Consider the following 26,902-nt stretch of genomic DNA (forward strand, 5'->3'; position numbering starts at 1 on the left):
TTAACCATTAGGCCTCACTTTTTAAGTTGATTACAATACCTAGTAGGTAACGATCTGCTCATTTATAAGTAGGTACGATTATACAAATCTCAACACTCATCCAACGAATAATCATATAGTGTTATCGATCTTTCGTTGTTCAGATCAGTGCGTGCAGATTTGTTTCATTTGGCATTCTCTTTTCGTGTCAGTTTTGCTTAATTAGGTATGTATTCAGACGAAAGAACGACGATATCGCACTTTTGTACAAACGTTCTCATTTTCTTTACAGGATACCTATTATGATGATATTTTGCAATCATCTGTATAGCCACCATGGCCACTTGGTTATTAGTGCAAGAGCGCAGAGCCGCCAGACCTTCCTAATTTGTGCAAGGATGAAACTCTGGGATAATTTCTAGAGTTAACTAGTAGTTAGCTAGTTCGGCTGAAGGCCTTTTTTTGCTACATGGTGTTTTTTTTTAATACTAACTTTCCTTTAATTCTGAAAAATGATTTTTATATACCTCTACTTATATGTGTTAGAAAATACTGACAAGAATTGATAATCATGATTTCCTGACCATTTCCACCGGCCGTAACTTTTACCAGGCGCTTTAAAATCTCTCTAACTTACCCCAATTTCTCAATCATTGGTAAGATATGTATTTGGTAGTTTCTAATATAAAGCGTGTCACCTTTATACTTAATACATGGATATTAATAAAACAAACAGATGAATAGTATATTTTTATTAATTTTCAGATTTCGTGGACATACAATTCCCAACAACTGTATTTTTAAGCTAAGCGATTAATGTCAGTAAAATAATTAGTAAGTACGATCTCCGTTGACAATTTGTACACGCGCACGAGAAACTCATATGAATGGCAGGTCCGTTAAACCTAAAATATAACAAATATTAAACTACAATTTCCCTGTAGGTAATTACACAACAGCATAGTTGCAGTAAAAATGTAGTAAGTATTTTATCTTCGCATATAGTCTCACACTGGACCATAAAATGTAGGTAGTCTGACATTTACACTGTGCATACAACTTGAACTTGCTCATTTTCACGACGCGCGAAATGGCAAGCGATTTTAGTTACTTTGCGAACTGTTGACATTATATACTATTCAGCACACCAAACCAAACTCAAGTTCTCGCGCCGAATAAATGGGCATTAAAGTATGATGGTGCTTGTGCATATTCCCACATTGGCTGCTATAAATGTTATTAATAGGTACATATAACATTGTGTGACTGGGACAGCGGGATAACATTGATGTTACGCTGTCACTGACACTATGTTATATAACATTTATAGCAGCCAATGTGGGGGTACCATAAAGAAATATCAATACGAGTATTATTGAAGCTAAAATACTAGCTATCTTTTTACCGTATTATAGGTATCTAATTAAGGATTATCAACATGGAGTAAATCATGATCAGTCAATTGATAAAACATTGTAAGAAAATAATTACGTGGAAATTGTGGAATTTAAACGTAGTTAGGTATTATAAGTATGTATTCATAATTATATATAAATATATTTAGGGATATCAAAGTAGCGCAATGTTTTGCAAGTTTATCATATTATGAAGTTAATAAAAACAATTGGCGTTAGTAATAGGCAATACAAATTCTCTTTAGGAAATGCTACCTTTTCAGTCTAATTATGAAGTAAGTGCTGGAAGTTTATACAATTTATATATGTTGCCGTAGACTTAAACAGATAAGTATTATATAATTAAATAGGTATTTCTCAAATTTGCTAAGTTACAACTGACTCATAAAATTCTTAGGGTGACCATTCGTTTAAAAATGTATGCATTTCTAAAAGTAATAAAACATAAAATGTTTGTTTATGTCAAATATTAATGTATGTGTCGACAATTTGCGTAATATTTTTGTGTTATGGATAATTGATCATAATTACGATAAAGTCGTTAATTACATACATTCAGTTAGAAATATCATTTAATACATGCAACATTATGAGGCCGAGCAACAGTCACTATTTAAAGCTTGATTGGCAATATACGCCTTTTAATTATTGCACATAAGTACCTAATGTCCTACCAATGCCCGGCATCGATTAGATATTGCACCTACAGTCAGTACGGGTATATTATGTACGAGTATCATAAGTGCCACACTACCAATTTGCACTGCCTGAGGATAGGACTCGTACCTATTGCCTACCGGGCATTGACATCTAGAATTTGTTTTCTAGTTACACATACGTGCCTAATTATTACCGATTTTTTCGCTAGCATCTTGTCGACTCCAATATAATATACATCAATAAGAGATCGAAATGTGATTGAAGTTCCGATTAAATTAACTGATTTTGTCTGTCATTCCATCGCCTATTGCTAATCATATTTAGAACAAGACTAATTGATATGAGAAGAGGCATATTAGGTAAAGTCTTTACATAGTAAGAATGCCCATTAACAATAGTAGGTAATTGGTATAATCAGTTATTTAATGCTACTTGCTACAAATTGACAATTTATTCTAATTATGCATGTCATAAATAAAAAAATATAATCATAATAGTCATAATTTTTTGTAATAATAAGTTTCTACAATAAAATACAAAACTTAAAAATAAGACAGAACTTATTGTAGGTACCTACCAACAAATAAAAGAAACGAAATAATACTAAAACGTATTTTAATTCGATTTCTCATCTTAAGTTCAGTAATTATATTAGATAATGTGCTTTAGGTACTATATTTATTTAACTGATTAACATGGCATCGTCTTACAGCTACGATTCACTACATAGAACCTTATCTAAGTAACAATCCAAGGCATTTGACATAGAATACTTATCTTGTAATGATTATGTAGAAAAAATAAAAACAACTGACCTATAAAACGTACTAGGTATATAATTTAGTACTTATGAAAGTTGTTATATTACCAGTATAAACATATATATTATCTACAATATATATTTCAAATAAACTTTTGAAGGAATGTTGTTAAAATTGAGCAAACACTAATACATAAGAAACCTACAATGAAGTAAATAAGCAGGTATGTTATTAATTGATCGGTTACTTTGTTCTTAACATTGGTCATCTCAGTCAGCTTTTCTCGAAATTGATAATTCATTCATCAGACTTAAACGCCTAGTTATTCACCATTCGCAAAAAATGTCGTACTCTGAATATTCTGATATGCAGAATCTCGAAAACGCGCGTCAGCATACAGTGCCTACACGTACAATGTACATGTTACGCAATTACAACAATAAACGAAGTACAGGTCAGGATCAGTCTATATCATATAACGAACATTAAGTACTGAAAAACACCATTATAAACATACCTACATACCGTGTACTCACCACACACAATTCAAAACAGTGGAAATGTAGTGGTCGGACTTGGTGCATAGAAACCTCTTACAATTTTATTCCATAACTCGAATGTGTGTGTTCATCAAACTTGAAATAGTATGTAGTAGTACCTTAGTCTAATATTTTCTTGACCGGCAATCACATAAGTACCTATATTCCGGTCCTCCGCCTATAATCTTAGCATTTTCCGGTCGTTTGTCCGGGATTCGCATTGCACATAACATTTCCGCTATCAGTAGGTATAACATGAAGTATAATACTGGAATTGGAAATAACTGAGCTAAAATGTATAGTCAAAAAGATGAATGTCATTTCTGTAGTCCAAGAAGTATAAACTTGTATTGATTTTTCTAAGTGTAGGTATCACTATAAAGTATTTAAAGCCCGTACAACTTGATTAAAAATTATTAACTACAACACGATAAGTCTATAAGTTGATCTTATCCTACTTAGTAAAGTATACATAAGGCGGTTATAGGTGACGTCGGCGACATCTGTGTGGTAATCGCCTAAAGACAGGTCTAAGGATAATAGGTACATACATCAGAGTTAAACCGCCCTCGACGAGGAACTCCAAAACTTTCCAATCTATAGCTACTCGTATAAAGTACTAAATACAGTACAAAGCCTACGCAGCATAGATATAACCCACACCGCACTATCATAGCAATAGCATTACAGTGATTATTCTTTTATATAGTTTTATAAATAACAACAAGTCAACCATCGTTCTTCAAATACAATATATCCTGAAAGTAATATACCTATCATCCGACAACACATTCTATTTTGATGTTTAAGTAAAGAAATTGTCCCTTTGCTGATAAATAGGCAATTCCACGTCTGGAGAGCGGTCGTCCAGGTCGTCCGCGTTGTTGCGCTGCGGCAACTCTTCTAACGCTTTCACTGTAAAAGCCAATACAACTATTTAATACATATTTGTAACTTCAATAACCTCCTGAGGCCTGACCAATATATAATATATAAAGAATTAATGGACATTTATATGGATATTTTACCATATTAGATGGACGTCATAATTTAGATATATTTTATACAAAATATTGTTGCCAGCCTCAGGGGGTATTCAGATTCAGTAATTTTACAGTTTATAACACGTCAAAAGAAAGTTAAAAGTTAATAGTATAAAAATACAAAACAAACAAATGCAACTAAATGATTATATAATTCAGGATCTACTCACAACAAAATGCAAAAACGAAACCATGCTGCAACAGTTCTTCAGACGACAGCTGTTCAAGCCAATTTACTAACAAATTCACTTATTAGGGCTATTAAAATTAGGGATGATGTATTGATGTAAACTATTTTGTACGTGAGATTTGTATGTAAATGGCATAATTATTTGCTGTTTGCGGTCGGGCCTTGCTCAGTGTTGGTTCCTGGAGAAAACGGGACAAAACAAAACAACATCAAGCAAAATAATGTTACATGCGTGGACACACGTGACGTTAGTATCACCAACTAGTTCAGGGGTTCCTAAAATTAGAACCGTACGGTAAATGTCAACGGGTCTCTACCACAAAACATAACAGGAACGCCTGAACGATTTTTTGAAATTATCAGTCTATTTTCACTGCGACAACTTTAACGGTCACATGATGATATATTGACGCGATTTGCACTCATAATTTTAGAACTAAACGGGACTTAATCGCGTAAACACTGTTTGGTGTTGACGCGATTAAGCCCCGTTTAGTTCTAAAATTATGGTCACACATGACGGTCACAACTTTACGTACTGCCCGGGACACAATTGTCATAAGGATAAACGATTGAGTAATGCAGGATTAATAATTTATCTGATAATTTCAAAAACGTAGGTAAATGAAAATGTAACTTGCAAGATAAAACACAAACGAGTGCATACCAACAAACTTGAGTCATTAGCATGTCAATAGGTAAAAAAATGCACCAAGTGAAGTTAAGGAGTTTACACTTACAGTTAAAAAGTTTTGTTTAATAAATTGTATTTCAATCTACCGATAGACGCCAAGGTATAGACGGCCACCATAAATTTTGCCACTAAAAACGGAGACTAGATAATTAAAAAAAACGTAGGTCGAAAGCATATCGTCACATAGAAAACATGAATTTTGCACCTTTTAAGGGTTCCGTACCAAAAGGGTACAACAGGAACCCTTATGGTGCGACTCTGTCCGTCTGTCTGTCCGTCTGTCACATTGTTAAATATCTCGAGAACTAGTATGCTATCGATATGAAATTTGGAATAGTTATAAACATTGTGAACCTCTACAAGTTAAAAGTATTTTTTTTTTTAATTAATTAATATAAATGATAGAAAATGGCTAAAATGAAAGGGGGGCAAACTGACAATTTCAAGTACCTCGGTCAAGTGGGGTATCGTTAGAAAGAGCCCCCCCCCTATCTCCGAAGTTTACCAACATAAATTTATGAAATTTTCACCAAACATGGCTATTATAATGAATATTACAGGAAAAATTAAATAGTACACGTATCTTAAAAACTTTTCATTTTATTTATAAAAAACCTTTCAGATTTACATTTTCAATTTCAACACCCTTGCGGGTGTTTATTGTACCTGTATTTTTTAACAAAATAACATGAAATTACCTGTTTTCAAATAGAGGCAAAATGGTTAAAATCGGTTCACGCAATAAGCAATTATTCCATAAAAATCATCTTCCATACTAGCTCGCGCGCATTAGTTTACTCAATTTGCCGATAGATGTCGCTGTACGTTGAACGCTCATTTCCTACATCGCGTTTTTCCTGATATACTGAGGTCGTTGTATTTGGACGTTGTCTAACAATAAAATTGTATATTAAAATATTACTTGTTATGTGGGAAATTGAGTCTTGAGGGGTTTAATCAAATCGGTAGAGTTCTATGAATAACATTTTGATGATTCAACTATTGAAAGTTTGTACGGAACCCTCGGTGAGCGAGTCCGACTCGCACTTGACCGGTTTTTTTTAGTGACAAGATTTGATTGACCGTCTATAGGTACTTAGTTAAATTGATCCGATTCTATGTTAGCATTTATTAAACAAACAACAAACAACAGGAACGTAACACTAGCATGAACACATCTTACCGGCGATGATTTTGCTCATCTCGGTGACCTGCTTGGCGAGCAGCTGGTTCATCTGCAGCAGGTGCTCGCGCTGCCGCTTCTCTTCGCCGTCCGGGCTCTAGACGCGTTGAAAGCAGACACATGTAGGTGTGCTAGGTTACATATTTACAGCCAACATTCGAAGCTGCTAATCAAGCTTAGATACCTATTTCGGAGGCAGAAGATACACCTAAAATTATTGATGTCTAGTTATTTTTTAACAAGACGAAATTACAATGAAATTTTTGATATTTTCAATGATCAGATACCTACTTGTTTCAGAAATAACCTATAATTCTGCCCCCGAATATAATATGAATATTCTATAATTCAGTTAATTTTTTTAAACGTTCGGTATACGATGAAAGTGTGATCATGCAGAAGGAAAAAAGGCATCCAAAACAACATCAAAAGCGGTGCGAGCTGATTCAACATGCGAGATGGAAAAGAATATGACAAAAGTTTCGAAAATAGTGTTTAAAATGTATAGTGGGTAGTTCTGGTGTCAGACAGCAGGAAATATGTGGAGAACATAGTTGTTATGTTTACTATATGTAACGATAATAGAAATGTTTACTAAATATGGACTATGGGTTGAGATGGGTCAAGCTCAGCACATTCACATTTTTTAATAATCTAAAGTGCAGATGACGTCTATACACTTAATTTGGTAAAATGTGGATCAAAAATGTCATGATTGTAAAATAAACTGATTCAATTTTAATTTGATATTGTATAACTATGTTATCCATTCAACAATTGGTACTTCAGTATCTTTGATGTGTACCTAAAATTTCTACAAATTTGGAATCAATTATTTACCTTGGTGTTGGGATCAGTTGAACCAGAAAGCATTTTTTTGATCGACTCAACTTTCTCTTGGCGCTTCTGTTGTTCTTCGGGTGATAGTTCAGGAGGCTAGAAAACACAAAAAAACTTGTCAAGTTTTAACTTCAAAATCACTGTTTTAGGGTTCAGTCAAACATAGCCCGTATTAGACATAGTATAATAGGTGCTGTAAATAGTTCCTAGTGATATATGAACAATAAAATGTATTTTTATATATTTTTTAATGTACCTACCATGTTTAGGTAATAAAATAAATTTGAATGATGCGCTGCTGATCTAGCAGAAAGAGCGTGTGACTTTCACTGCGGGGGTCGCGGGTTCAAACCCCGGCTTTCTAAACTTAAATTATTATTATTTAGAGCCTAATGTGTCCCACTGCTGGGCAAAGGCCTCCCCCCTCTTTTTCTACTCATCCCTGTTTGGAGCAACATCTGGCCAATCTTTCAAAAAGGAGTCCAAGTTATCCCGCCATCGCCGACGTGGTCTGCCGGTTCCCCGGTTTGACTCGTGGGGCTCCCATTCCGTGGTTATCTTGGCCCACAAGTCGTCCGGCATTCGGCAGACGTGGCCAGCCCAGTCCCATTTTAGCTTAGCCGCTTTTTGAGCTACGTCTATTATTTGAGTCTTAGAGCGCAGCGTGGTGTTTCGGACCCGGTCCCTTAACTTAAATGTCACTTGATATTTTCCAGTCGCTTTTCGGATAAGGAAAACATCGTGAGGAAACCGAACTAATGTCAAATAAGGCCTTGTTTACCCTTCGGGTTGTAAGGTCACATGGCAGTTGCTTTCGTAAAAAAAACTAGTGCCTACACCTGATCTTGGGATTAGTTGTCTAAGCGGACCCCAGGCTCCTATGAGCCACGGCTCGTAAATTTCTCCTTGCGTATAAATATCGCCAATACTATTTCGTTACCTTCTCCGGGATGTAGCGCTCCGGTATGAGGATCTTCTGCGGCGCGGCCAGCAGCTGGTCGATGGAGTCGGCGTAGCGCTGCGGCGGCGCCAGCGCCGAGCGCACCACGTCGGGCGGCGCGCGCAGCGCTCGCTCCATGTCCGCGTCGTCCAGCGACCGCCCCAGCTTCTGAGTACAACATCATCATCTCATCACACTGGGTAGGTTACCTACGTATTTTTTTATGAATTTTAAGTTCTGCTTGTTGACATTGAATAAGGATTTCTAATTGAAGAAATTTAATGATGATTAATGATATTTCTTAAATGATATGACTACAGCGCAGTGTGTTTACTTAAATCTGGCAATTTTGCGAAAACCATATGTACAGAAATGCTACTCACATCTTGGTTGTACGCCTCCTTTGGCATTTCGTTCAGAGTTTTTGCACTTAGATGATGTGGTGCTGTGTAATGCCTCCTCTTCTCCTTCGGCACCTGTCTCCTGTGCAGAGACCCGTTCCTAGGCACATCGCCGGACATCTCAGTTATGATCTGTTTCGCCGCCTCGCTTTTGAAGATAGGCGACAACTCCATATGCGATCGCGTTAAGCTGCCAATGCTGCTCGTTTTTGACAGCGGATCGTTGGTCAGAGTTCTAGCACTATCCGTGGGGCTGTTCAAATATTGAGTCGAAATCGAAATAGTTTTATCGTACCCAGACTTCTCGTAACTTCTATTGTAACTGCTACTAAGTGATGATATGTCTCGAGAATAATCATAGTTTGATAGGGACGGGCTTGATGGATATTTAGGACTAAGTTCCATGGAAGACATTTTGTCGTTCAGTCGAAGATAATTTGGAGGTTCGGCAGGTTGAGGCTTGGAATAGTATTCTTCAAATTTGCTAAAATCAGTTCGAGGCACAGACGAAGCTCTGGAGTAGTTGGAAGACTGGATGAGCTCCTCTTCTAAAAACTGGTCAAGGTTGGCAGTGATGTTATTGGAAGGCCAGTCGGACATGGGTTGTAGAGAACGCTCTCTATCTCTTTGACGTCTTTCACTTTCGCGTTTCACTATGCGTACAGTTTTGATCTCCTGCTTTTCCACATTGGACAGGTTTGCTGAAAGGAAATACATTTTATATTGCTCGTAAAACTAGGACATAACTTTAACTTATTTATCTAATTATCGAAAGGGCTTACCAAATCCGCCATTTTGCATTTCCTCACTGGTCATTGGAGACATGACGTCGTTTCCCCCTCCTCTCGTGTCCACATACAGTGGAACGTCCATGTTGCTGCTTTCGTAATTGCCAGGAGACATGACTCCACTGCCCATGTCGTAGTCATAATCAGAGTTGCCGTGGTCGGTAGTATGGCCAGTATCTAAATTGGTTTCTTGCCATGAGGAAGTTGGACGACGTTTACCTGTAATATTGGAAGATTTATTAGATTTGTTTTTTTATCACGCAGAAACGTCTGCGAGCGATATTACATATTTTTAAATTAAAGGAAAAATGGAAAAATTCACACCTCCGGCAGGAGCATAATCGCAGGTTCGAGTCCTGCCGGAGGTGTGAATTTTTCAATTTTTCCTTTATTTTAAAAATAGATTTATTAGAATTAAGATCTCGAAATCAGAATGCAAATGGTGAAAGTACCTACCCATATGAATGACAATTTGAAAAAATGGAGACAAAATAAAACATTCTTACCGGGTAAAGAATCGTGGGTGGTCTGCAAAGCTTGAGACTGTTGCGTGAGATGCCTCACCGCCCGACTGAGCTCCTGCCGTTGGCGTTGCAAAGCTGACACTAGCTGCTGCACCCGGGATACTTCTGTAAAAGGACAACCAGGGTTTAAGTAAAAACATGTCGACCATTAATTGTGTCGCCTAACTTCAAACATGGGTAAATCCATTCTGCTTCAAGGTTGAATATATATTATAACCTAACCACAAAATTAAAATTTTGAAAAAAGAAAAAAAACCCCGACCGCGACATAGTAGACCAATTTTCATGAAACATTGCTAAGAACACTCCCGACTAACACAGCTTTCAGACAAAAAAAACTAAATCTAAATCGGTTCATCACTTCGGGAGCTACGATGCCACAGACAGACACACACACAGACAGACAAACTGACAGACAGACAGACAGACAGACGGACGGACAGACAGACACGTCAAACTTATAACAACACGTCGCTTTTGCGTCGGGGGTTAAAAAAATAGAAAACATAAATATGATCTGAAATTTAATATAATCAAGCTTAAAGCAGAATGGATTTACCCAATTCTGAAGTTAACGACACAATTAAGATGGTAATATACCTAAATTGTGTCGCTTAACTTCAAACTCAGGTAAATCCATTCTGCTTTAAGGTTTATTATGTATAAAAATATATATAATCCGAAAAAGAATCAACCTTACAACATAATGGATTTACCCGAGTTTGAAGTTAAGCGACACAATTTTTGGTCAGCCCCCTCTTGGTCATCATATTTGCAGGGGTGCAGCATATTTGTACTATATAATACGTATAGTTGTACCAAAGACATATATAACTCCGTATAGACAGATACAGCCTAAGAAAAAAACGTACCTTAGTACCATACAGAAAAAGGTGGCCTAGATGGTATTACACCTTTGGGGTACGCTCAGCTAGATGGCATTAATATTAAATTTGACTTTTTAAAACATATCGAGCTAAGAATATGGGCCAAATTGTCAAAACTGAGGTTGAAAAGTTTTAAGCCTGTGTCAAGAGATGGCAGTCTATGCACTGTGATGACACATTTTACTTGTACAGTAAATCTCTATAAGGGTGGTTTTCCACCGGCAGAGCGTGAATGGGCAGAGCGGAGAGGGAATTGAAATCGCCCTAACCCTTTTCCACTAAAGATTGCCATTAATAGCCATCGCGGGCTTGCGCGGGCCTGCGCGAGCCTGCGCGTGCCTGCGCGTTTCATACGATACTCTATGTCGAAAGCAATACGGTACATTTTTACAGTAACAAATATCTCAATTCAAGTCTCGCACATCCTCTTCAATCCGCGCCTCGCGAAGTCTCGTTGCGCTCTGCCGGTAGAATATCACCTTCGACTTAATTTATACTCTAAGTAGGAAGCAATACGGTTTCTTTTTATGGGATAGGAGGCAAACGAGCAGACAGGTCGCCTGATGGTAAGCGATCACCGCCGCCCATGGACACCCGAAACACCAGAGGTGTTGGAGGTGCGCTGCCGGCCTTTAAGATGGGTGTACGCTCTTTTCTTGAAGATTTGAAGGTCGTATCGGTCCGGAAATACCGCAGGCGACAATTCATTCCACAGTTTAGCTGTGCGGGGCAGGAAGTTTCTGGAGAAACGCACAGTTGAGGACTGCCAGCCATCTAAATGATGGCGATGGAAATATTGTCGCGTAGGGCGATGGCGGAAAGAAGCGGTAGGGATTAATCCGAACAATTCCTCGGAGCACTCCCCGTTATACATGCGATAGAAAATGCAGAGCGAGGCCACATCTCTACGCAGCGCCAAGGGGTCAAGCCGATCGGAGATATGCTGACAGTTGACAATTCGAGTCGCTCGTCGTTGGGTGCGGTCCAGAGAGAGCAGCTGGTACTGAGGTGCTCCTGCCAATAGATGAGAACAGTACTCCATGTGTGGGCGAACATGCGAAAACCACCTTAATACTCCATCCTCCTTGGTTGTACTGACCGTCTTCGAGCATGGCGGTGGCGTGCGCGGGCGGCGGGTGCGCGGGCGCGGCGGCGCGGCGCGCCTGCAGCGCGCGCCGCAGCTGCTGCAGCTCGCGCTCCAGCCGCGCGTTGTCCGCCACGGTCTGCTCTAATTTCTGTACAACATGTAAACAAGTAAGTCAACACTTCTTTGAACAAAAAATATAAGCCCACGGCAGTGCGCAGGCCAAGTTCCAGCAACAGGCCGCGCGCATGCCGTACACTATTTACACGAACCGTTTCCACACACTTTTATAGCTCAGTGCCGTTTGCAAGTACAGAGATAAAATTGTACCTACGTAATCAATCTACTAGTACTTAAGCAGTATGCCAAATGTAATAGATATATCTTCAGTAGATCCTGAGAAATGACCCTGTGAAAATAGCTAATTTTGGCACTCACTCACTCACTGACCGGTAATCAAAACCTTTAGGCCACTTCCAATTGTCCTAGCGTTATGAAATTTGGCACACAGGTCGTGTTTTATATGTATATTAACAAAAAAAATAGAAATTTACGAAATCGGTCAAGCGTGAGTTGGCTCTATCTAATATCGAATGTTTAATAAAAATATTTATGAACCAGTGATACAATGAGAATACGATGAGGAGGGAAGGAGGAGGGGGTATAAAATATTGTCATGTATACATAACGTGGCACAAAAAGAAAAAATAGGTACAAGTATACTTGAAAAAAAGTATTGAAATTCAACCCTTTTTTAGGCTAACATAACTGTAACGCTGTGTGTAACGCCGATAGGAACTTGGCCCCCTTTTTAACAGGTAGGTATATTTTTGGTGGGATGTACTAATTACTTACATCAAATAATAGGTACATGTAACCGTATGTAAAAAGCTTCTTAACAACTGTTAACCCACAAAACAACGGTAAAAACTATCATGTATCGGTAGGTTAAATAGTTATACAGGAGCAGGAGAATCAATATTAAAATACCTACCAAAACCAACTATTATTTAGCACGTGTACAAATTACTCACTAACAAAGTGTGTTATTTACTCAAACTATTATATGTACATGTAACTACGGATCTTCTAATGGATTAGTAAATAAAAATCAAATAACTACAAATGAAAACGAAAACTTGAAACACTCCATTACCGTGACTACTAGTAATAAAATAAATGTGGAGCTTCTACATATAGGGTGCTTAGATCTACAGCTAAACACGCACTAGTGCATGCAATTGTAAGAAATATAACAACAACTAAGTTGTTACAATCACAATACCTACATACGTTATAAATTAAATTCGCTATAACTCACAGCGCAGCGTCTACTTGTTTCCAGTAAAGTCATGCAATAGCGTGTGTTATTAAAACTTAAAATAATAATAAAATAAGTGCATGGCATAGATGAAAACCTTATAAACCTTAGAATTAAGTGCCAGCATGGCGTGCACTCGCGCCAGCTCGGCCTCCAGCGAGCCGCCGCCGCCCAGCTCGGGCCCCGGCACGCGCTGGTTCGTGATGTGGGACAGATCGCTTCTGGTTTGCACGCTGTCTAGTTTACCACGAACACCTGCAATGTTTCATTATATCCTGTTATTTGTAGCTCACTCACCGCACCCTTAGGGACCATCCACACTTTGCGCGCCGCGAGACACGCGACGCCTAAGTGGGGACGCTGCCTTATGGGACCGCGACCCCACACAGCCACCGCAGCGGAGACGCTTAAGTGGCTCTCACACCCAGTGCCCAAGCAGGCGGGTACTGAGGTGTCGATGATATGCGAGGTCGTAAAATTTTATTAATTTTGGTTTTTAAACTTTTTCTACTCCCGAACTCGTCATTTACAGGGTCGTACATCTTTAAAACCCTACATAAAAGTCTATTCCCCAAAGCCAGCCGTCCGCCGGCTTTCCGCGCATGCGCGCAGTATCGAAAAAACAGAAAACGCATTGTTTCGCTCTGTAATCATGGCAACGAATTGTTATAACGATACCGCGCGCGTGCGCGGGAAGGCTTTGGGCAGCTCAGCTGACAGCGCAAACCTATGCGTCAAAATACAGGAAACAGTGTGAATTCACGAAAGTTATTCAAGAAAACTATGAAAAACTTAAGTGCATGGTCGGAGAAAAACTATTATATGCAACGGTGTTTAACTGAGTCAAAAAATACTCGTGGCGTCTTAATAATAATTTTCAGTACAGATGGTGTTTTTTTTACGCACTAGTGCGAGAAGTGGTTCATTATATGCCAGGTCGAAACTTCAGAAGCTCATCTGTACTGAAAAACGTCGTACGATACACTCGCACGTGTCGTTTTCTCTCCCTCGTCGTTTCACTCCCTTCGGTCGTGTTTTAATTTATCGCCACTCGTTTCGAACTTCCTTTTTTACGCACTTGTATCGTAATGTACTATTTTGGCTTCGCCTCAAATTGTTCGCCACTCGTCTTTTTTGATCTCCTTTAAACGCCTGTTGCAAAAAAAAATCTATTAATAACCGCATATTTTTGAATTAAAGGAAAAATGAAATGGAATGGTCGAGTCCTGCCAGAGATGGGAATTTTTCCATTATTTCTTTAATTTAAAAATATATGGCCGCTCGCAGATGTTTCTGGATGATAAGTACTAAGATTTGTCTTATTTATCAGACTTCAGCAAAATTAGATGGATATTGTATGTCTTAGGTACATATTGAATAGAATAGAATAGAATAGAATATACTTTATTTAACATCAAATTGGACAAATACAAGGTAGAGGTACATACAACTTAAATTAGATGCTAAATGGGATCCCACTCAGCATGTTGCCACGGCAAGCCGAGGCGCTGATTTTCAGTGGGACCCTGACTTAATAAACTAAGCTAAGAACTAAACTAAAACTAGAACGAGTGACAGCACAAACATCAGGGAACAGTTAGGTACGATACTATACAAGTAAATTGACAGAGTGTCCACGATATGAAACAATGACTGACAATACAATTAATGATGGAAAAGACAGTAACACGAAACAAACACGCGACAAATGGATACATAGTACATACATACATAGCACAGAAGGTAAGACTTTTTAATTATTATTAATCCCCCAGTGAGGCGCAGCAGGTTTTAAATTTTTTACCGCATCTTAAAAGATTTGGCCGTTTAGAAAATATGCTCGACATTTAAATTTAAAACTATGAATTGACTTCAAAGCACGGATCGGCGGCGGAATCAGGTTCCAGCATTTCGTGGCCGCATACCGGAAACTACCACGAAACGCTGCTGTTTGGTGCGGAGGACAAACAAGCTGAAGGAATCTTGATGATCTAACCTCGTTGGACCTGGAGTTACGAGACCATGAGAGCTTATCGTAGAGGTATGATGGGATCTGCCTATTGATAACACCGAATACCAAGATAGCCAGATGGAGTTTTTGACGGGTAGACATTTTCAGAATACGGTTTCGATTGAGATATGGCGTCACGTGAGAGCGAGGTGGAATGTGGTAACAAAAACGCGCGCAGGCATTTTGAACTCGCTGAATCAGCCGCTGCGTGCGCGACAGTAAGCGAGGCCCATACACGATGTCACCATAATTGAGTGTTGAGAGCACCAGCGCCTCACAGAGTTTAACTCTTAACTCGACGTGTAGAAACTCGCGAATTTTGTACAGAACTTTCAGCCGGTAAAAGCAGTTGCGTATTGTGTTCTGCACATGTGTTTCATAACGAAGTTCGCCATCCATTACGATTCCCAGATTCCGAGCTTCCAGGACACGTTCCAAGGGTTCATTATTTATGTGTACTAAGATGTTACATTGAGATATATTATCAATTTGGTTTTTAGACCCTAAAATAATAAGTATATTTTGATTTAGCAGGGTTTAAATGAAGTGCGTTTGAGTGTGACCAATTAAATATGCGTTCCAAATCCTCATTGAGCTTATTGACTTGTTGGATACAGTTCCTACTGTTGCAATCAATATAAATTTGAAGATCATCTGCATAAATATGAAATTTAGAATGCTCAATTACCCTAACCAAGTCGCTACAATATAGAATAAATAACAAGGGACCCAAAATGGAACCTTGAGGTACTCCCCTTGAGACTCCCCTAATTTTAGACACTATGCTCCTACCATCAGCTCCACGGATTGGACGTTAAAGAGGCTGTTACAGAAATAAAGGAAGACGCAGTTTTGCTTTTGTAATCAGAATTATATTCTTAAAGGAATTAAAAAATCGAGCATTATACCTGTAAGTAAAGATTCAATTGCGTCTTTATCTGTCCTCAACCCCTGCAAAATGGCGGCTTCGTCGGCCAGCTCTTGTTCTAAGGCCCACAACTCGGCCACTCTCGCTCGAGCAGCTTCTGTTTCCAGTTGTTTGCCTGCTGCAGCACTCTCTAGCCACCTGAAATTATTAATCAGATTGGTGTTCAATACACACTATCCCTAATATACCGTATACTAAATCACACCTCGGACACTGGCGATCAAATATATGAAAAAGGCGCGTTCCTAGCACACAACCTAAGCTCGTGTAGGTGAACGCGTACTAAGTATGCTTGTATGAGTGAAATATGACAGGTCGACTATTCGCGTTTTTGACTGGCGGTAACTGTGAGATAACCGAGAGGGGGTGGGCGGAACTTTCAGCGGGGAGCGGGAGTGACCATACTGTACGATAGTACTCTTTATTATACTGTGACTAAATTGACTGGGTTAAAAGCCTTTTACTCAAAAAAAACCCTTATTTTTCGGGGAGGGTTTGTCAGATCTAACATTCCCTTACCTTTGTTGTTCCAACGCATGTTCAGCCAGCACTTTCTGTCTCAACCTTTGATTTCTCTCAAGCCGCTCGACTGTGGATCCTGGCCTGTTGTACAAGGAGCCCAGTTTAACCATGTTATCCACCAACTGTACAAGCGGCTTGCTTTTTTCGTACTGGTGTTCTAGTTCCATCAGTTGCATTTTCAAATGTTCAAGTCTTTGCAGACTCTCTTCTCGCTCCATAGCTTTCAGAGAACTAAGACAGTCCTAAAAATATAATTAAAACATTCAATACAAGACAAACATAACGTTATCGTTAAAATTCACTTAAACCTAAATGCTCCTTAAAAAAAATAACAAAAAAAATATAGCACTAATGACCTTGATACTATTAATTTGAGCACAGCACTGTTCGATGGCTCGATGAGTAGCTGCATGTCGTCTCCGTAATTGAATCAGAAGTAACACCAATTCTTCGTGAGTTCGGCCAAGTAGTTCCCCAGCCGTTGGAACTTCACCCAACTGCTGGTTCGACTGATGTTCCCTTAGCTATTACCCCAACATAGAACAACGGAACAAAAATAATAAAACATAAAAGAAAACAGAAGCAGCCAAACAAAAGAAAACACAGAAGCAGCAGAATGAAATCTAATGAAAGGCCAGGAACATAGAACTCGCATTTAAGAGTTGCGAGTGACATCATACCATGTCGTCTTGTTCCGTGTTCCTTCGAACTCTTGGACTAACCGCTCTAATTGGCTGCTGTGAAGCTCTAGATGGAGATCTACCCGTTGCCCACGCATCTTCTGTCGCATTTGAAATTCTTAACTGTAATTTAGAATTTGCAATTAATTTTAATAAATAAATGTATGCATCTCACACCTATGATTCTTTGATTATGATTGTGATGATTCCTATGCATGGTGATTTTATTAATTCCTATGATTTAATTTGTTAGGTTAACTTACGTTTTGTTGTGAAGCTGTCAGATGTTCTGAGTATTGGTCATTAGCTGGTTTTTCTTCTACCCATCTAACTCTGGGACTCACGGCTCGCACAGGTATATTACTATCTCTATTACTTCTTCCAATAGATGTATTACTTCCGAGGAAAGCTTTTTTGGACAACGTTTGTTGATTCGAATTATTTGTTCCCGATTCCATATTATTGCCAGTGATTGTCATTGAAGCTAAAATAGAGAACCTTATTAATAATTCCATAAGGCTATGTCTGCAAATAAGTACGACATAATTAGAGATGTCGGTGAAAACATGATAAAGTGTATTTAACATATCCCGTTTAGTTACTTGACCAAGATGTTGACAAAGACTAGATATGTACAGGTCACTAGGAGATTAATGGTGTGCAACCGCCAATATAATCATAACTTATTAGTATTATTGTGCCACTTAAAATGAATGAATCGCTGCTGTACAGTCCAAATAGCATGCTGAAATATTCTAAGCACCTTATCGTGTTTTAACCTTCCAACATCAGTTATCAAATCTTTTGTGCAATAAACTGTTTGTGTTTATTAACACAACTTAATTAAGAATGACTTTGCTTTGCTGACAACTGTAATATAAATGTGACTTACATAAGGTACCATTTGGGAGCAGAGTGCTAGAGGATACCTTCATTGCTTGCACTGTCAGCCCCACTGTCCGTGCTACACAGCGCGTCCCCTGCGCCCGCGCGCCCGCCCACTCCCCGCACACGACCCATCCCGCCTTTCATAAGCCCACTTGACATTAAATCCCATTGCCGAAGCTTTTCCCTATCAATCTCAAACTTCTTTTTACCCTTACTGGCAACCTTACAACTAACGGTCTTTGGAGATGTAAGTAGGTTACTTAATGATTCCACAGAGAGTTGTTCATAAACTCCTTCGTCGGACGGTTCTAGCGACGACGTGCCAGTATTTTGCGCCAAACTAACATACACATCGTTATCACCAACTTTATCTTGTTCCTCAAGACAAATATTATTAATATTATTTTCTCTACGCCTTATAACTTGGTTTTGAATATCACAGTTAACATAGGTCACATTACGACTTATTTTTTTGACTCCATCTCTTTTTATTCGTTTAATACTATTCATGGCGCAAACGTCGACACTAGTTCGTCCGGTAGGCGTTAAAGTTGATTCCGTTGTAGCCGTATCCAAGTCATCCATGGATCTAGCATGTCTGTGTGATACTCTTCTTAAGTTATCCCTCCATAAAGAATCTTCTTCCCAGTGTTTTTCTCCTTGGCACATGATATTTTCATAAGCATTCGCTTCTGCCTCTGCATCATAATAAACTGTATTAGAAGATGTACCACTGCAGTGTGACGACATACTCGCAGTTGAAAGTTGTACTGGAGAACTTATGTTTAAAGTGCTATGATTTTCATTATTGGACTCTGGAGAAGAACTATCCAAAACGTTGTTACCGGAAATTCTTTTACAGCTTATTTCAGACATCAATGATAACGATTCCGGAATTTTAGAATGTTTTCCACCTGACGATTCATAAATATTCTTTAAATCTATTTCAGGGTCTTTATCTGCTGCACTTAAAAATTCAACGGACACACTTCTTGCTGTTGCTGCTAATTCAAAATTGTGATCAGCGACAAATGCTTGACCTTTGCGTATAGGATTATGTATATGTGAAATTTCGTTTTTCTTGTGAAGGGGACCTCTTCGGCGTTGATTATTTAGCTTCCGATGGAGATTAGTATTTTTTAAGTAATGAGATGTTGGAAGTACGTTAATGTGCTCCTGAGAAGAGAGGTCTGAATAGTAGTAAGGAGCACTGTGTTCCGTAGAGCTTTCTCTACTATGAAAACCAGTAGTACTAGAGGAAGCGTTAGTATCCACCCCCACCATTAGTGGTAGTTTCTCACATTCAAAGTCCTTTATTTTATCACATGACACATCTTTATTCAAATTTTTGGCAAGAGTTTTTTCCTCGTCGTAATCTTTGCAGTAATAGGATATTTGGGATTTCGGCATCTCCTCTGAGCTACACGAAGTATGAGTATCCAACAAATGCATATGACATTTTTTGTTCGTACTAGCCACTGGTGTACTGGAACATCGTGTATGTAGTCTACTTGGTAAGTTAACTACTTGATTGAGGTTATCTTTACTAATATTGCACTGCTCATCCGTATTATTCAACGAACAACTTCGATTATTACCGTTGCTAAAACTACAATTACTGGGACTAGGTTGCAAATTATCTAAGTATCGATCTAAATCTATATTTGATGCGCATTCATTATGAGTGTGTATTCCAGGTCCTTCTAATTCAAATAACGAATCATCTGATAGAGGTCTTCTTTTCATCATTATTTCTAAATCTCTGTATGAATTAGAATGCCGTAATTCTATTGCAGATTCACTTCCATTTAAACTTGCAACTTCTGATGAATTATTTGATGGTGTCATTTCAAATTTGCTACTAATATCAGATTCTAATGATAATCTTGACGAGCCTCTGTCGGCATTGTAGCTTTTTAGGGAGTCGGATTCTATACTACTAGAATTCTGTCGTTCAAGTATTGAATTTCTTAAAACATTACTTTGAGAATCATTTGCTTTATTTCTCTCAAGTGTCAAGCTAGCCCTGCAACTTCGCGCTTTCTCACCCCTAGAGAGTGTGTCATGAATAGAGGTTCGACTTCCATATATCATTAAAGACGTTGTCCTTCTCTTCGCTGTGTTCATTTTTTGATTTTCACTGGTCAACATTTTTAGTATTGAATTGTCTTGAGACATATCTGACTGATCTAATTTATCCAAAATGTATTTTGACAGAGCTTCTTCGGATAGCTCATCGCACGGAGGAGATGAATTTGGAACTGGTGGCGGCGGAAATATTTCGCTATCAGAACTATCTTGAGGATCTAATATGTTACTACTGCTACTACTCAAATAATACGAAGCGGGTCTAAATGTATCTGATATACTGAATCTACTGAAAGGGCTGTCTAATGATATTTCTTTCGACGCTTCATCGTCTGCATCTGAGCAATAATTTTGTTTATCCCCAGACTTTAACGATTCTTTTAGTAATTTATCGGCTTTTGAAACCCTTTTCAATGTGTGATCTTTGGTATCAGCAAAATTAGATGCAGTATCTAACGAAGCTCTTCTCACTGTCACCGTATCTGTAGTTGTATCAGAGGAATTTGTTTCATTCGCTAAAACGTTCGTCAATTCCATGTATACAGGTTCAACTCTACCATTATTAACGCAAACAACCTCGTATGTTTGCAAATCATCATCGTCGTTCCCCAAGTTCATTTCAACGTACGGATTATCCTCATAGCATTGAGGCATTGTCTGATCAAAAACGCTCAAGTTTTGAATAATAACTTTATGCGCAGGTTCCACAGTGGACACCTTCCGTGGACTCATTGGCAAATAATGCTCTTCACCTATAGTTTGTATAGGTGGAGTTTCAGACTTATTTTGACAGTTTTCTTTAGACATAGTTGACTCATTCTCGTCAAGTACATTTTTTGTATTTTTATCATTACATCTCTCATCATCAACCTTCTCAACCTCTGCTTCTAATAGTACCTCGTCTAAATCATTATCGGTATACTCAATTTGTGTTTCAGATTCCGCCTCACTCTCATGTGTCTCGTAACCAACTTCTTCATCAGGTTTATTACTTGCTTCAATGTCTAATATATCAACAGCATGTCTAATATCTTCATTATTGCTTAAAGAAATATTATTCTCACATTGTGTGACAACTTCCGGGGTCGATATAGTACGAACATTTTCATATTCATTTTCTGTTGTTTTTGCGTTAATATTTTCTTCGGCATTTTCTCCTAGAAGCCCAGTTGCTTTTACGGTCAGGGGTGCGTGCGGGGATATAGGCTCAGCTACGATGGGACTTATAAGATTTTCTTTTGGGACCTTCCTGCCTGCATATTTCTCAGTTTTTGCAGTTCAGTACCCGATGTGTCTTCTGAGGTGCAAATATAAAATAAACCGAACATTACATTCAAGTCGGTATACATCAGTTTAATTTTTTGCACATGTTGTTAGTAAGTGTCTTTAAGACGAATGTTAGAATAAAAAGTTTCTACTAAGTAGATGCCAGTGAAAACGAAATGTTGTAACCCGCCACCGATATAAATCTTGATATGATATCTTGTTAGTGCAACTAAGTCCCAGCAGGCAGGAAGGTACCTTTTCCGCAAAGCGAAGTCATCATGACACTACTGCGATGTTTAGTTTATAATATAAAAAGTATATACATATTAATTACATATAGGTATACGATTTGGTTATAGATTTTGGAATATATAACTCTATTAATAGGTAGGTATTACTTAAAATTATTTAAACATACGAATTAACACTTCAACTAATCAGTTTGGTATGTAATATGGGGCATAGGTACTAATATATAAAACATATACAAACCACTTAAAATACAAGTAATCCTTGCATATAATAGCACGTAGCACAAAATATTCATTACATACACCATATTCATTGTACTTATATGTTTTATGTATATAATAAACTCGTTCATGCAACAAAAAATCTGTCAATTTTAATATAGCATGCTTATTCTGAGATATAATTGGATTTTTAATGAGTCCGGTTCAATAAAAGCGTTCCCTTTCATTTGGACATCTTAAAAATCAAACTATACCCATAATTTATTGATTGATGGAACAGTACATATATCAAGGGCCTAAATAAAATGTATCACACATGCTTATACAGACAGATGTACAAATGTGTGCTAGAAATAAATTTATCAAAAAATTTCATTACTAACCTTCATCATCGGAAGAATAGCTGTTATATGACGCATTAGCGTAGGTCTTCGATTTATAGTCTTTTAACGACTGCCGACTCTGATTTAGAGATCGGGCGAGAGAGATAGTGGCTGGAGTACTTTTCCGTGTTAAAGGTGACTGTAACATTCGCTGTTTCCATTCCAGTAATCGCTTCATTGATTCTTCTCGCTAAAAAAATAAAAACATATAATTGAATTAGTCAATCTTCGACCACTTGTATATGTACAGTTCCCGTACGACACGTCCAAGTAAGAAGTACTACAAGTAAAAATATCTTCAGTACTACCTCAAGATGTGGAAAGACAACAAAACAAATTTGTATAGATAATTACCTGTTGTACTTTCTTTTCGCCCTCTCGTTCAGGTCCTGTTGAGGGTAATCGTGCACTTGCGGATCTCATAAATCCTTCAACGTTTGTATCCACTCTACTAATACCCTTCGCGTAGCCACTTATGTTAGAGCCATCACTCATTACACTTCCACTTCTATTGAGGTATTCTTTAGGATCTTTATTCTTTAACGTCCAGTTTGAATTCAACGCTTCGTTGTATTTCAAATGGTTACTTAAGTTGTCACCATTATTCCTAGGACTTCCAAATTCTGTTTCATAATTATTGTTCGTGGTGTGTGAGTATGGAGAATGCAGTTGTTTTTCTGCCAAGCCACTCGCATATTTAGCTAAAGGAATTTGGATGTTTCGGGGTCCTAACCCTTGCTGTAAATATTGAGCACTTTGGCGCATTTTTTCCGCGTAACTTTCTTCTGAATAATACCTATCTGAACTAGGGTCATACGACGAGTTAATATCTAAACTAGATTTAGGCCTTTGTGGCTGTCTCGGTAAATTACCGGCAGTTCTGTTGGCCACGGATCTATTCAGCATTTCATTCTTTGACTCATATTCAAGAAAGTCTGCGCTATGGGGTCTTGGCATCTGGGGCTGGATCCCACTCGATTGCATTTTTTCCTACGTAAGACTGAAGGGCCGCTAAAAGATTTTTCTTGAGTCTGGAATAAAATAAAAAAGTTTAGACCACCTTGTGATCAAATAAATTTTACTTTTGCGAAAATACTTAAATTCTATTCATAACCTATAAAAAATATTTTATTAATCATACTTACATAATTTCCAATAGGGTCTTGGATTTGCGGCTGGGGTTGACTAGATAAATTTGACGCATCTCGCAAGATATTTGGAGACTTAGCATAACTTTGACCATAATCATTTTCGGTAGCATATGTAGCATACACGTCTTCGTAGTCACTGACTTTATCTTTACTGTATGCGGACATAGTGGTAGACCGGCCGTATGCATCGGGTGTTCGCCTCTCTATTAATAAGCGTTCATTCATTGCACTTCCTGACCTACTGGGTCTTGCATTCAACTCTCCATAAACATCTCGACTATATTGCCCCATATCCACATTTGAACTATTTAATCGCGTTTCTGGGTACGTATCATTTGTTTTCGATGGGGCCCTTTCTTGTTCATAATTACGACTATTCTTATTTTGTACATCAAAGTCTCTAGAACTTTCTGTTTGCGGTGTCGTATCTTGCAGGAAAGGATTAGACTGGGGCTGTCGATCGTATATTTGCTCTTGTTTAGGCTCTTGTTGCGTTCTGGTCCTAGTATCAAAGTAAGGAGAATTAGGTGTGGTCTTATACATGGATGTTGAGGTGCTAGGTTGATTGTTTTCTAATCTGTCGGTAACGGTGTTTGTCAGAGGCAGAGACAGGTGGTGGGTGTCGTATGGTCGTTTCGTCGGGTACTGCGGCGGCGCCGGGGGCGACTGTGGGCTCCGAGTGTATATGCTCTCTTGATTTGGACTGCTCGGGTAGTTGTGTTCCTGGTAGCGTGTGTGACTAGTGCCTTGGCTGTAGTGTGATGCTGGCTGTTTGAGTAGGTCGTAGTTTGGATCATATCTGGAAAGTGTCATTGAGTGGGTATAGGTACTTACGGTTATGATATAAACAAAATAATTTAGTACTCAAATAAAAATATTTTAATTGCGACTTTAATCATTTAAAACTTACATATCAGAACTCGGCGAGTTGTATCCTTCATTTGAGCGTCGTGGCTTTGGTGGAGCATTGGCATAAGTGGGCCCAGGAACTTCATCCTCCTGGAGTAAATATCAATTTAAAAATGTTATGCTGGTTTTAAATAACCTACTATTTAATAAATTAATCAAATGATTTTAATGACCAGATCAAGTTACATGTCATTACACAGCGATCACATATTATCTGCAGTTAGAGCCATCGTAATCACTGTCCTTGGTTCCGCTCTGGCGGACTAATTATCGATCACTTGCAGCGGTATACGTCGCGCACACAATAATACCCACCTCTGTTTTTGCAGCTGCCCGTTCGCTCTGCTTTTGTGGCTGGTCACTGAAAATAGATGGTTTAAAATTACTTTGCGAGCTTCTAAACCACCGTTATGGCCTTGATATTGATACCCTATAGTTAGGGCGTTACGACGTGGGCGACCCGGCAGCGGCACAATACTAACAGGGCGGTGGTAAAACAAAACAATCCTTGCCCGTTTATTTTATTAGCCGTGCATCGGTCTATTCGTTTACAAGGCTTACATGAACCACAATTGACTTTTCACCACATCAACTGTTAAAGGCTTACTTTGCTATTTGAAAACAGATAGCAAAATTGCATTTTATCCACAAGAGTGCAAAGTAATTTCATACAAATTTTAACTTGATGCCTTAAGCTGGCTGGTAGAATTTACCTATAAATGATGATTTTGAATCATAAGTATTGAATAAATTGATGTATTTGATTTAATTTGATGCTTTTACAGTTAGTATTTTGTTAGTGTTGGTGTGGTGAAAAAATGTGTTTCACTCGGTGGCAAAGTTTGTTTAACCTTCGTGCCTTGAAACCCTCGCAACGCTCAAGATTCCACTTTTTGAACCACTCTCTACGCTATTTTGGAATCTATCGCTTGCTCGGGTATCAATATTGGCACGTGCAGTTAATCTTATACTATTAAACGAGCAATTCTTGTATATTTATTTATTTATTTATTTATTTATTTATTTATTTATTTATATATACCGACGATCTCGAAACCGCTCTAACGATTTCGCTGAAATTTGTTTTGTGGGGGTTTTCGGGGGTGAAAAATCGATCTAGCGTAGCCTTAGATCCCGGAAAACGCGAATTTTCGAGTTTTCATGAGTTTTTCTTTCGCATTTGTAAACGTAAAATATGGTCCTTAATTTCGCCGCGCGCGCATCGATTCCGCGTAGCTCAGTCGCACGAGGTCGGTCTAATGTACGCAGATAGATCGTAGGTGTCAGGTTTCGAATCCCGGCCAGAAATTAAGTTTTTGTTTTTTGTCTTTTTTTTGTTTTTGTATTTATAAGAGTTTTTTTTATCTAAAGACGTGATATATTAAAATAGAACCGAGCGAAGCTCGGTCGCCCAGATATTCTGTTGCTGATGCATTTGCGCTTGATTTTGGTAGTGCAGTTGCTGTTGCAACTTCATTTGCTGGATTTCGTTGTACTGTCTTCGTAATAGCTCTGTATTACTATGGGGTCCTATTCGACTTGAATATGGCAGGTACGGTTTAGAGCCGTACTGATTTGAATTGGGTCGATACATAGGTTGGTGATTTTGGTATATTTGGTTGGTATCTTCGGTGGGTTACGTTTTAAATAGTCTTGATATACTTCAGCATTATATCCTTTAGGAATATTGTGTAGTATTTCGTTATTTACATTATGGTCAGTGTGTAATTCTGTTCGTTCTAACCTAGGAGGTGATTGTGGGTAATTGTAATTATCATTAACTCCATATTGCCTACCATAATCCTGATTGTAACCAGTTCCGTACAACTCGTGTCTGTTTTCAAGAAGAGGCGAACGAGCATCTATGTTGGAGTGATATTGGCTTTGCAGGAGCTGGTGCATGACGCCATTTGGTGGGAGCTGACCAGGTTGCGGGGAAGACAGATGGGTCGCGATAGGAGGGTGATGCTGGTTGTAGATTTGATCGGGATGCACGTGTTGCGCCATTAAGTGTTGCTGCATCAGCGGCTGCTGCGTAGCGGGCATCTGCTTTTTGTTCTCCATTTGGTATTGTGATTGTGCGATTGGGGGATCAAGCCTGAAACAAATGAAAAACAACATTAATTACTTTCATCCCTTGTATCCATATCAAATCGATATGAGAGAAAATTAGATTAATATAAAAAAATATGTCATAATTCATACAGGAACAGATTATAATAAAAACATCAAAAAATCGCTTGGTATAAGGCACGTCGACCGTAAAGAAGCAATCAAATGAAACTGCTTAATCGAAAGAAGCGTTATCGTCGTGGGCTTGATAAGCTGCGTATTGCATTGCGTATTGTCACGAA

The 26,902-nt window shown here is 38.4% G+C and overlaps 1 protein-coding gene across 8 annotated transcripts; it reads right to left on the reverse strand.

Annotated features, from left to right (window-relative positions):
* Positions 1–1,971: 1,971 nt before the first annotated feature.
* On the reverse strand, positions 1,972–23,471 carry LOC125242419. Of its 8 annotated transcripts, XR_007178879.1 has the most exons (17): positions 22,843–23,471; positions 22,489–22,678; positions 17,654–17,874; positions 17,391–17,513; positions 17,067–17,234; positions 16,708–16,952; positions 16,169–16,326; positions 13,347–13,504; positions 11,944–12,079; positions 9,940–10,062; positions 9,428–9,652; positions 8,628–9,346; positions 8,245–8,412; positions 7,305–7,400; positions 6,465–6,561; positions 4,568–4,766; positions 1,974–4,269 (listed from the first exon to the last, which is right to left on the reverse strand). XR_007178879.1 is itself a non-coding variant. In XM_048151241.1 (16 exons), exons 1-16 carry the CDS (start codon positions 23,443–23,445, stop codon positions 4,160–4,162), a joined length of 3,537 nt encoding a protein of 1,178 aa, XP_048007198.1. In that variant the 5' UTR covers positions 23,446–23,471; the 3' UTR covers positions 1,972–4,159. The 8 variants fall into 8 exon arrangements, 7 of the variants coding, with proteins under 7 accessions (XP_048007198.1, XP_048007213.1, XP_048007190.1 ...); XM_048151241.1 differs by lacking the exon at positions 4,568–4,766 and having other exon boundaries at positions 1,972–4,269; positions 8,245–8,409; XM_048151256.1 differs by lacking the exon at positions 4,568–4,766 and having other exon boundaries at positions 1,973–4,269; positions 17,433–17,513.
* Between the last annotated feature and the right edge of the window lie 3,431 nt (positions 23,472–26,902).

This window comes from Leguminivora glycinivorella, chromosome 1 (genome assembly GCF_023078275.1).
Source record: "Leguminivora glycinivorella isolate SPB_JAAS2020 chromosome 1, LegGlyc_1.1, whole genome shotgun sequence".
Taxonomy (NCBI): Eukaryota; Metazoa; Arthropoda; class Insecta; order Lepidoptera; family Tortricidae; genus Leguminivora; species Leguminivora glycinivorella.

Coding starts and splice junctions, on each gene's coding strand:
- LOC125242419 (XM_048151233.1), bottom strand. CDS start 23,445: ATGCCAAGACCCCATAGCGCAGACTTTCTTGAATATGAGTCAAAGAAT. Junction 17,235..17,390: donor ACACGGAACAAGACGACATG/GTATGATGTCAC, acceptor TTGGGGTAATAG/CTAAGGGAACATCAGTCGAA. Junction 4,270..6,464: donor GATGAGCAAAATCATCGCCG/GTAAGATGTGTT, acceptor TGGCTTTTACAG/TGAAAGCGTTAGAAGAGTTG.